This window comes from Corella eumyota, chromosome 2 (assembly GCF_963082875.1).
Source record: "Corella eumyota chromosome 2, kaCorEumy4.1, whole genome shotgun sequence".
Taxonomy (NCBI): domain Eukaryota; kingdom Metazoa; phylum Chordata; class Ascidiacea; order Phlebobranchia; family Corellidae; genus Corella; species Corella eumyota.
This window is the reverse complement of record NC_137491.1, coordinates 9,189,428-9,200,589: the sequence shown is the minus strand read 5'-3', so window position 1 is coordinate 9,200,589 and position 11,162 is coordinate 9,189,428. Positions and strand designations below refer to the sequence as shown.

The window sequence follows — 11,162 nt, the reverse complement described above, 5'->3', positions numbered from 1 at the left end:
TATGTCCAATATTTCTTGTATCATCGGTTCAGTTAAGAGAACGTCGATTAAAACAAACTGTTCGGAGATTATTTATTTGTACAACAGTATGTGTTGTCACAGATTTACTTTTTGTGTCGACCCAATATGTTCGTCCGGTAGGTGCGTCCATCATATTCAACGGACTATGTAAGTGTTTTGATAATACGATAAACATCGCTGCTGTAATTGCGTCGTTTGCTGACTACAGAACACGATTTTGGCCATTTTTGGCAAAAAGTGATAAAGCAAGAAATCCAAACGAAACCGCAAGAAAAAAATCCGTATTTTCACTTACTACTCTTTTTAAAAATTCATCTCCGGAATAAACCCATTCAAAAATTATCCTACTAAAACCTGCCAATCCGATGTTTTCTAAGTTTGTTTGGTGTTTTTAAATCAATTCTATGTATGGCAATAAGTAACGTAAGCAGTGTTTTCTTGTCTTCATGTTGTCTTCACCCTATCTGTAAATTTATTTTGTTAAATCATTTTGTGTGGATTAAGATTGTATCTCTATCAAGCAATTACCAACATTACCACATTGACGGTCGACGGTGTAACATCGCGATAAAGGTTAGAAAAAGTGTGTTGTAGCACATAAATTCCAAAACATTAGCCAAGTAGAAAATTTCAACGTTACACCGATTAGATTTATTTAAAACAATGGAAAATTATACAACAGATTCTTCATTGTTTGACATAAAAACTACTAATGCTACCTTTATAAAAAAATTTACAGCAAGAAATCGACTTGTGGACGAAGTTTTAGCTGGCATTGTGGTTGTAATTGATCTTTTGCTTGCAGTAGTTACTGTTGTTTACCAGGTAAAATTTGGAAGCAAAAAACTGCGCGTCACCAATCATCTTTGTAGTTTATCGACTTTGATTTTGTTTGTAAGAGCAGCCTGGTTTCAAATGGAGTTAAGAGCTGGTCACATGTCGGATGAAATTTGCAACGTTTTTGTTATCATTTCTATTATTTTAAATTCTGTTAGTCGAATACTTCCTTACGCTATTCTTTGGATAAGACAACATGCAATATATGCAAACAAATCCTTAAGTTCAATACCACGAAAAAAATTCCAAGTATGTAGCGTAATCGTTTTGATTGGAATAATTTGTTTCCAGGTTTCGCTTACTGGAGTTCAACTTGCATTTACAAAGTTTCAATCCTCGCCATCTGGATGTATTGTCGGGAAAGGCCAGCGTCAGTTTTTTAGGTTTCTTTTTATCGCGTCTTCAGCCTTTTTTGGCATGTCAGCTTTTTTTGATTTGTTGCTGCTCGGTTTAGTAATAGTTCCTATTTGTTTGGTATCCACTACCCAATTACGTCAAACTAAAATGAGTGACACAATAAGAAGATTGTCGATTAGCACTGTTGTTTGTATTATCACGGATTTATTGTTCATGATTGCAAAATACGTAAGGCCACGTGGAGCATCAACTATTTTTATTGGAATAACTTCGAGTTACGATAACACAATTAACGTTGTTGCTGTCATTTCGTCGTTTGGAGATTTCAAAACTCGATTCTGGCCGTTTGGTAATACGGAAAGTAATAAGCATTCACAATCAACAAGAAAAAAGTCCATAGCACTACAATCACTTAAAATGTTTAGTGGTTCGCAACAAAAAGACTAATTTTATTACGAAAATTATCAAATTATTTTTAGATTTCATTTTTCTTTTTACAGTTAATGTAAATTGATGTGTGTAGTTAAACTTATCGTTTTTTTGCTATTCTGCATGGTGATATATTGCTTAGTGTAAATATGACTTTAATGTAAAGTAAAAAGTATAAAAATCCATTAACCAGTAATTGCTAAAAGGCAAGATAAACCTGTCAATCACACATAACCTGCGGGGACAATCTAAAGATATTTGTTTGTTTAAAATTAAACATCCGTGAACTTTTTCACAGATAACAAATCATGGCTTATTAGGTTTGTTAGGCTTGAGAGTTCATTAAAATAAGTTTTGCACCCAAAATAAAAGCTTTGACTATTTTTTTTGTTTTTAAATAATTATACCATGTATTCTATAAAAATTGTGCGTATTGAAAATAAAGTAAATTATTTGGTCAAAATAATTTTTTTCAATATAACCACATGTGTGCTATGTACGGTTATTGCTCAGGCATTTGTTTTTCTACGAAAACGTTGAAGTTTTTTTTTTGGATTACATAATCGATTTTTTAAGCTTTATAATCATAAAAGAAATCCGCTTTAATTAGGGCTTTATACATTATTAATAACCGTTCACTCTAATATAAATTATAAAATTTTTGGTATAACACGATATAGGGTATTATAAAACCATTGATATTACGTTACAACGTTTTACGTTATCTAATATATAATGCTACGAAAAATATTTTATATGACGTCAAGAAGCTGTGAAAGAATATTTTGCATATTATAAATATTCAAATATTTTTTATCAAATACAGTCAATTCCCTTCTTCTATAGTATCAAAAATTTAATTCGTAAGAAACCATTATGTTTTTTCATACAGTGTAATGTAATATCTATGTTTTTTTTAAGAAATATATTAATTTTTCTTTCTTTGTAGTTGTATTTACGCTTCGTTAAATTTGGTTGTCACAGACAACCGGTATATCTCACAGTTTACAAAATCTGTTTTGTAGTAGTTCGAGTTTCTGCTATTACCTGGATACTTCTTATATTATTTAAGGTAGGTAAACAACTTGTTAGATTTAAGTATACCTTTAAAAAGGCAAGCAATCTTACTAAATGAAATGGATTATTATTTAACTACGCAAAAGAAAATATTTCTTTATTTAACCATATTTTTTTTAACAAATGAAATCGCATTTCTATGAAAACGTAGCAACTAACAATGGTTTATAAATGCTAAAGTTATTATAAAATTTAGATCAATTCAATTATTTAGTGCCAAATACAAAAAAGAAAGCAAGATGCAGAGAGCTGCAAGTCGTCGATCTGAATCTTCAGATCAAGAAATGGACGGTTTGGCTGAAGCAGAATTGGCAAAATTACAGCGGCAATATCGAATAATGGAAGGTGATCGTAAAGCATACTGCGAAGAATCACAAAACATTATTAGGCGACAAAGATCACAAATTGCTGCTTTACAAGTTGGTTTAATTAATTTTTTTGGTCTAAATTAAGAATAAAACTATTTACATTGTTAAAGAATTAAACAAACAGCTGGGTGATTTAGTTCGAAATGTATGTTTTTATTAGGGATTTACTTATGTATTGTAAATTATATTTTAAGTGTGTAATGGCCTGCTTACCAACAAACTTTAATTTAACAGGAAGAACGTGAAGAAATCAAAACCAATTTACTGTTGGCACAATCTTCTCAAAACACCAAGAAAGATTCGAACAACATTGAGCAACTTTCCAGCCTCCTGGCTGAGCAAGATGCTTATGAGAATATGATCAAGGAAGAATCAGAAGCTATCAAGCAGCTTAATGCCACAATCCGGAAGAAGGAGCAAGAAATCAACCAGCAACATCGTGGAATGGGTGGTGTACACTCTAGTCACTTGCGTCATGTCGGCACTCAAAAGCAAATTCGAGTTCTTGAAAATCGCCTTGACAAAGCCACAATTGAGTTCAATAAGATGTTGACCAGTAACTCAAAGTTAAGGGAGGAAATTGATCATTTAAGGTCCCAAAGAGCAGTATTTGATGGGTTGCATAAGAAACTCACCAAGGAACTTAATGAACAAAAACGTGTTATGGGTGAAATCATTGAACAGTCCACACAGGTAATTATATAAACCTAATGTAAAGTTTTTTTTTAGTACTTACTAATAAAATATTTATCAGACTAACCGCTTAATTTACATTATTTAATTTTTAAGGCTTATGATCAACGAGATGATGCACAAGCAAAGATGATGGCATTAAAGGAAAGAAATGAAAAGGATCTCTCCCAGTACAACATGGAGTACAAAGAGTTGATGAGAATTATTGATCACGACGCTAAACTCAAGTCCTTTATGAATATGAAATCCCAAGAGCGTAGTGAACTCGAAGAAGAAGAGGCAGCAAAGAGAAGAGCAGGGGAGGAAGACAAAGCCGAGAGAACAGCAGAAGAGACTATGGAGACCTACCAAAAAGCTTTCGAGGAAATACAACAGGTCACAGGAGAGAGTGACATTCATTTCTTAGTGAGCCGATTCATCGAAACCGAAGATAAAAACTTTGCCTTGTTCAACTATGTCAACGAGTTGAACAACGAACTAGAGCTCACACAAGAGCAAATTGAAGATGTGAAAGGAAACATTGAGAAATTTAAGGAGGAAGGCATTCAGCATCAAGTAGGAAGACAGAACATTCTTCGTGGTTTGGAGGATCGATTAAAACTAACCACTAAGGAAGCAGATTTATCAGACAAGTAAGATAACTACAATAGTTTTCATGTACTTCAAATAAAATAACAATTTATTAATAATTTTTTTTTAGACAATTGAAAGCCACTGACAAGATTCTAGATCAACTTAAGGCAGGAATCGAGTCCGTTTTTGGTAAAATCAACTGTGATCGTTCAGCGATTGCTGACATGCTTGGAGACAACGATACCGTAAATGAAAACAACATGATGCAATACCTGGGGATCATTGAACAGAAGACAAACGAGCTGCTACAAATTCATGCATACTTGCAACTTCGTGAGCTTGATAGTAAACCCGAAGGTGCTCCTGGCACCCCTCCGATTGCAGCAGCTGCACTTCTTGGAGGACCAGCAGCTCCTCCAGTCATCGCTCCCATCCAGATTACTCCTCCATCTACCGAAGATGATCGTGATGATGATGGAGCAGATTCAGGTGAGGAATCAGTAGATTTTGATCGTCCTTTGACGCAGAACGAGTTAAAGGTAAAGGTGATGAGGAGTGTGGCTAAAAAGGAGCAAAATGTGTCCTCTTCCTACCAAGGAGCTGCACCTGCAAAACGAGCTGACAAGCAATCAGTATCAGATAAAACTCCTCGTCATGATGGAGGCCAGAAAAAGAAGTCTGTAGCCAAGTAGATTATCGTAGAATTAATTTATGTTTTTGTGTTCAAAATATAATAATTTATAGCCATTTATATATTTATAAGCCATCCCATAAAAATTATGAATGTCCGACCATTTTATTGTTTTTAAATCAGTGTTTTAATAATTTTCGTTAAATTAAATTCATTTTTTATAAATAAAGCCATCGTTGAAGTAATTTTTAGTTTTAATATCTTCATCAAGCACTTTAATGTACACTGTAGTGTAGTTTGTGTTCAATTTATTATGCACTTTGTTGTTTTTTAATAAATAAAAGTATTTTATTTATTTTTAAGTCCTTAATAAAAAATCCAAATACATAGCTTACTGAGTAAACACACTTGAAGGCTACCTAAATATTACTCTACTGAAATAGGTGAAAATTTTTTGTACTTTACGTTAGGCTTATTTAGGACATGTTGTTACCAGGTTTAATTGTATTATCTTTTCTTATACAAACAAGGTTTTAATTGAAGTTGAGCAAATTCACAGCCTTGTCCACTGCCATCTTTCCCAACATTTTTGGTTTTAAGAAAATCGAAAGTGTGAAAATAATTGTTACTTGTATCCTAAATAAAATTGATTAAAAGTTACGAATGTGATTTGTTTTGCTAATGCATTCTTTATTTAGTTGTTTTTACCTTTTTTAAGAGACTGAACCCAAATCTTTTAATGTCATTGACGAATCGTTTATGCCCATTAAATCGACTTTCCACCTCAGCTATCTTTAAAACACCTCTAAAAATCAACCAAACAGAATAAATTTATTTTAATTATATCTAATTTACATATTTTATTATTTTTAGTAATTACCTTTGTTTTAAAACTCTGTTTGCTTCGTAGATAAAGTCAGCCATGTTTGTTCCCATCAAAGACAAGCAAAACACCACAACATCAACAACCCCATTCTCTAATGGAACCTTAAAACATTAAACAAAACAGTTTTAATGTAAGGACTCTACGTAGAATAAACTATAGCAATGTTTATAAACTTAAAAAACAATTACGCTAAGATTGAAATACATTTTGACTATAATTTGGTTAACGAAAGTAATAATTTATTTGTTTTCAAAAATATTACACGGATTTTAACCTTTGTTTGCTTAAAAAGGTATTAATATTTTACTTACATTGCTAATATCAGCAACAGTGACATGATCATTAAGAGCCACTAAATCAAAAGAATGAACTTTGTTCTTAACACTCTGTGCCAAGAATGCTTCCCCACATCCAAAATCAGCAACTACAAGTTTAGAGGAACTAAACAAAAAACGTTTTATTAGTATAAAAAGATTCTCTTAAAAACTAGAACTATTTGCAAAGTTTATATAATTTCAAATGTCTATAGTCACATTTTTTTTCTTACATTATTCTTACCGTGCTTTAATCCATTTGATAATGACATCCAGTGGTTTAATTGGCCACTTTGAAACTTGTGCTAAGTACCCTTTGTGATAAATGTTAAAAGATTCTGGGTCATCATTTAATAACTTAATTGTATCTTTGCTTGGACAACTATACATCTAAATAAAGCAAACAAGGTAAATGTTATAGCTTTACTTTTTCATTAAAATATAAAGGATATTATGTAGATTGTTTGTTTTAGATTTTATTTACTGTTAAGTGGTAATAAAAAGCTATGCTGTGATGTATTTATAATTTTTTTCACCTGCTCGTTAATGAAACGAAATCTTGAGCCATGAAGTTTGGTAGTAAGTTTGCCTGTTAAATTGTTATTGTCCTTTAGTTTGACAATGGATTCAGGCTTTACAGGCTTTCCATTCTTGTTAGATTCCCGTAACTCTTCATTTTTGTTGATCTCTGTCTGCTTAGGTTTTTTAAAAGTATTTGTTTGAGTAGGATTCTGATTGGTTTGGTTTTCTGTTGATAATAAGGCTTGCAATCTCTTACGTTTTAGCGCTTGTTGATGTGATATTTTTGGTTTACTCGGTTCAACTTTAGTCTCTATGTTAATACTTTTATTAACACTTAAATTTGTGTTTGGTTCTTTAGTCAGAATAGTATTATTTTCAGGGTTATTTACAACAAAATTTAAATCAGGCTTTAGGTTCAAATTATTCTTTTTTAATTCCACAGGATTGGTAGATATGGATTCTTCAGTAGATGATGTTATAATAGTATTTTGCTCATTTCGTTTTTTAGCTCGACGTTTGTTTTTCTGTCTAGTTTTCCACTGTTTTCGGGTCAATTTTACTTCAGTTTGTTCATTGGATTGTGCTTCTTTTAATGCATTTTTAATTATTTTTGCTGGCTTAGAATTTCCAAACAGAGCATCTGATAAACTTGGTAGGCTATCTTCTTCTTCCCAAGTGTTTTCACACTCAAACATATTATGAAGCAAATTTTATCTTTAATAATCTAAAATGATAAATAAAAAAAGATTATGTAGATCAGCAAAACATTTCAATGTTTTAATTTTTGTTTTAGTTTTGTAATGAGAAAAATTAAATTAAAGTATATTCTACTAAAATTAATGACATTTATGTAACAAAACCATAAAGTGTTTTTAAAATTTAATTATTAATTTCATAATATTATACTTTTAATAATTTAAATATATATACATAAATACAATAAAATTTAACATTTACAAACAAAAATTTTAGCTTAAAGTGTCTTGTGACTTCAGTTTCCAAACATTCGCAATTTCCTTTTCATCAAAAATTGTTTTCTCTTGATTTTTATCAATTATTTCGAGTTGCAATTTGGATCCATTCGTTAAATCGTAATCACTATTACTCGAGTTTTGTATTGTAACAGAACAACCACTTTTAAGCAAACCTTGTTCATGAGCTATGGCTAGTAGAGAAACAACTCGTCGATCTACTTCGTATTTAATAGAGCGAGCTCCATAATGTATGTTGTACCCGCCAGCTAAAATAGTGGGGACCTCAGGTATCTCCCACTTTAAAATAATGTTGTGTTTTTTCTTAGCATGGAGTGCCCACATTGTTAGTTCCCTTTCTACTAATTTAATTAGTTCTTCGTCAGAGAATGGAAGAAAGTATACAAACTCATTGATACGCCCAAGAAACTCATCCCGGCCAAAATGCCTTTTTAAAATCGGTCTTACTACTTGTTCTTTAAATGTTCGGGATACAATTGCTTGCTCTTGATCTTCAAATGTTTTCTTAGTTTCCTTTGATGATAATTTTTTTTTTCGTTCATCTTTAGCTTCTTGTCGTAACTGAGCTCCATATTCAGCTATCTCATCAGCAGCTAAGTTTGAAGTCATTACAAATACAGCATCCTTGCATTCGACAGTTCTACCCTGCCCATCTGTCAACCGTCCTTCATCAAAAAGCTGCAAAAGCACTGTTAAAACATCAGGATGTGCTTTGTCAACCTCGTCAAAAAGAACCACAGCATTGGGTTGGGCTTTTAATTGTTTGGTAAGTTGTCCACCTTGGTCATATCCAATATAACCAGGTGGCGAACCAATCAACTTTGCAACTTCATGCTTTTCCTGAAACTCCGACATATCTAATCTTATGAAACCCTTTTTGTTATTTTTGTGTAGATAGTTAGCCAGTTGTTTTGCTAATTCAGTTTTCCCGATTCCAGATGAACCTAAAAATAGGAACACCAAAGGGTGATCTTCATCGTACCAGCCATTCTGTTTTCTTCTTATTGCCGAAGCAACTTTAGAAATAGCGTTAGTCTGTCCAATAATATTTTCTTTAAGTCTACGCTCTAGCGGATACAAAGCTCTCTCCTTTGCCTCCATAAGGGATTTTTGTTCTTTGGTTTTTACTTTTGCTTTTTCCAAAATTTTTTTTAAATCCTTAGCATTGTCATAAAGATATTCATCAGCAATATGCCCCTTGTTGTTTTTCTGCAATGGATCAGCACCATGTTTTAGCAAAGTTGCAATAATTAACTTTGAATCAGCTAACACTGCGTAATGAAGGGCAGTGAAGCCTCGAAAGTCGATCCTTGGGTTTAAACGTTCACAAAACTCCTCATCCCTATACATTGTTGAATCTCTTTGTTTTGGATAATACTGATCACCAAGATTTGGATCCGCCCCATTCTCCAGGAGTTGTTCTACTAATTTATGATTTCCATTAATAGAAGCAACCATAAGAGGAGTCCAACCTAAAGAATGTCGAAAATTAAGAACTGCATTTCTGGAAGATTTATTCCATAATTTTAAAGTTTTTAAAATTTTATAGATTTCGTAATTATTTGCTTCTTGTGAATATTGTAAGAGTAATCCACCAGTTTTTAAAATTTCAGAAGAACTTGGTGTTTTTCCATCTTCTAGAATTGATGAGGAACAATAAACAAGAAAAGCTGCTGCATGCAATGCAAATTGACCATTTGATGATGATCCTGAAGAATTAGTTTTAATTTTTAAAGTTTTGGGATAGTAATTTGTGTGAAAAAAATGTCTTTTCAATATTATTCCACAAAACCCAGTTTTATAAAATTTAAAACTTTTTTTTATAAAATTTTGGGGAATGTTCATAATTTATAAATGATTTTTACGCAAATGGATTCTCCTTCTTTGTTTCGTCAACTAGTACCGAAGAAATTAACTTCTCAAATGATTTAGAAGTTATAGGGTCACCGTAATGGTAAAAAGGATTACAAACAACCTCAGTAAAAGCACTATGAAGACGTCTAAAGATTGTACGGATATCGTTATCCCTTATGGTGGTGTTAGAAGCCTCAACAACTATCACAAATTTAATCTTAGTGTTGGTAACGTAGCCGTACGCTCGATAATCTTCTGCTGGATATAATTGACCGAGATAAAATTCTCTTAAATCCTGGGGTGAAGAGGTTATAGATGCAGGTTTTCCAACACTGGCTAATTTTTCTTCAATCACGTCAAGTGAGGTGTGAACTGTGAAATGATATTTCTCTTCTTCTTGACAGTTTGGTGCACAACGAATAAACAAAGGGTAGTTCTCTTTCGCTATGATACCAATACAAACTGCCATTGCATAGTTACCTAACCTCTAACTGTCTAATGAAAATAAAATTCCTATTTTTTAAATTTAATTTTAAATAATAATAAATTATCTTTTTTTTTTCGTATATATATATCTTTATCCTAGATGTGGAAAGGTCGAATGCGCAACCTAAACATAGAGTAACATCAGTCAGTTACTACAACCCAGTCTCGAGTTGCCTCGTGGCAGTTTTGGATACTATAGAGATTATAATTGCCAGGTAATTTTGCCACTGATTAATTGCTGACTCAGCAGGATTTTATAGCGATTTTATTACTCGAGCGCGCTACAGCATGAGAGCAGTGGGGATTTAACCCACGACCTTGTGGTGTAGTAAGTGTTCTTACCAGTTACTACTACCAACTACACCATGCTGCTGGTATTTAAAATACGCAAATCAATTTAATTTTGCAACAATCAAAAACACGTGCAGTAAGCTGCTTAAGTTGCAATTTGTTATAAAAATGATTTTACGTTGGCTAATTCTATAAGTAAGCTACATTTATTTAAGTATTGCTTACCAAAACTTGCCGATTAAAAAAAATGACGTAACGTGTGTCAATAAACAAGGGTTATAACCAACTTAAGATCTTTCAAACAGGAACAACGTTTTATTTTTTGTTTATGATGGACAACTGCGAAACGCTTGGTTTATTTAATCTGTGCAATTTAAGTAAATTTCTTCAACATTTAAGAAAGATTTGTAAAATGTTATTTGTTCAAATTTATAATCAAAAACCACAAATAGAAAATAAAACACTTTGAAGTCGAACTCTCTTACCATGGGTAATAGAAAAATCCCATACCAAAACCACTTGCTAATACCCTTTTAAACAAAAAACTTGTGGGCTTATGTAAAAGGCGAAGTGCTTGTACAGAGTGTTTTTGGCCTATGTAAAAGGTGAAGCGCATGAGCAGAGTGCAGTATTTCTTTAATGACGTCACTAGTTGCTGTGGTGACGTCATCAAAATGTTATTTTAAGATGTTTAGGGTATAAAGGTTTTATATAACCAAGAGTGAGACTTAAAATGTAGAGAAACTATACGAAGCAGTTTTTTTTAAATTTTTTTGGCGGAAATGATGTCATAACCGCGGTGTGCCACATTTTTATTGCCCTGTCCTTAAA

General features: G+C 32.4%; 5 protein-coding genes across 6 annotated transcripts; 2 read left to right on the top strand and 3 right to left on the bottom strand.

Moving 5' to 3' along the window:
- The first annotated feature begins 671 nt into the window (after positions 1-671).
- Positions 672-1,973, top strand: LOC145743393 (uncharacterized). Its single transcript, XM_082561340.1, has one exon. It carries the CDS (start codon positions 685-687, stop codon positions 1,660-1,662), a length of 978 nt encoding a protein of 325 aa, XP_082417466.1. The 5' UTR covers positions 672-684; the 3' UTR covers positions 1,663-1,973.
- Positions 1,974-2,588: 615 nt separating this feature from the next.
- On the top strand, positions 2,589-5,395 carry LOC145743937 (coiled-coil domain-containing protein 63-like). Of its 2 annotated transcripts, none has more exons than XM_082562011.1 (5): positions 2,589-2,716; positions 2,918-3,140; positions 3,324-3,782; positions 3,879-4,414; positions 4,483-5,395. In XM_082562011.1, the coding sequence occupies exons 2-5, from the start codon at positions 2,961-2,963 to the stop codon at positions 5,045-5,047; spliced, it is 1,740 nt and encodes a 579-aa protein (XP_082418137.1). In that variant the 5' UTR covers positions 2,589-2,716; positions 2,918-2,960; the 3' UTR covers positions 5,048-5,395. The 2 variants fall into 2 exon arrangements, with proteins under 2 accessions (XP_082418137.1, XP_082418138.1); XM_082562012.1 differs by having other exon boundaries at positions 2,658-2,716; positions 2,936-3,140.
- On the bottom strand, positions 5,258-7,428 carry LOC145743938 (uncharacterized). The gene is made up of 6 exons (XM_082562013.1): positions 6,723-7,428; positions 6,431-6,576; positions 6,184-6,313; positions 5,867-5,973; positions 5,695-5,791; positions 5,258-5,622 (listed from the first exon to the last, which is right to left on the bottom strand). The coding sequence occupies exons 1-6, from the start codon at positions 7,401-7,403 to the stop codon at positions 5,494-5,496; spliced, it is 1,290 nt and encodes a 429-aa protein (XP_082418139.1). The 5' UTR covers positions 7,404-7,428; the 3' UTR covers positions 5,258-5,493.
- A 49-nt stretch (positions 7,429-7,477) lies between these two features.
- LOC145741188 (mitochondrial disaggregase-like) lies at positions 7,478-9,545 on the bottom strand. Its single transcript, XM_082558729.1, has one exon. The coding sequence runs from the start codon at positions 9,543-9,545 to the stop codon at positions 7,677-7,679; it is 1,869 nt and encodes a 622-aa protein (XP_082414855.1). The 3' UTR covers positions 7,478-7,676.
- A 16-nt stretch (positions 9,546-9,561) lies between these two features.
- On the bottom strand, positions 9,562-10,045 carry LOC145741189 (trafficking protein particle complex subunit 2-like protein). The gene has a single exon (XM_082558731.1). The coding sequence runs from the start codon at positions 10,021-10,023 to the stop codon at positions 9,562-9,564; it is 462 nt and encodes a 153-aa protein (XP_082414857.1). The 5' UTR covers positions 10,024-10,045.
- Positions 10,046-11,162: the final 1,117 nt, after the last annotated feature.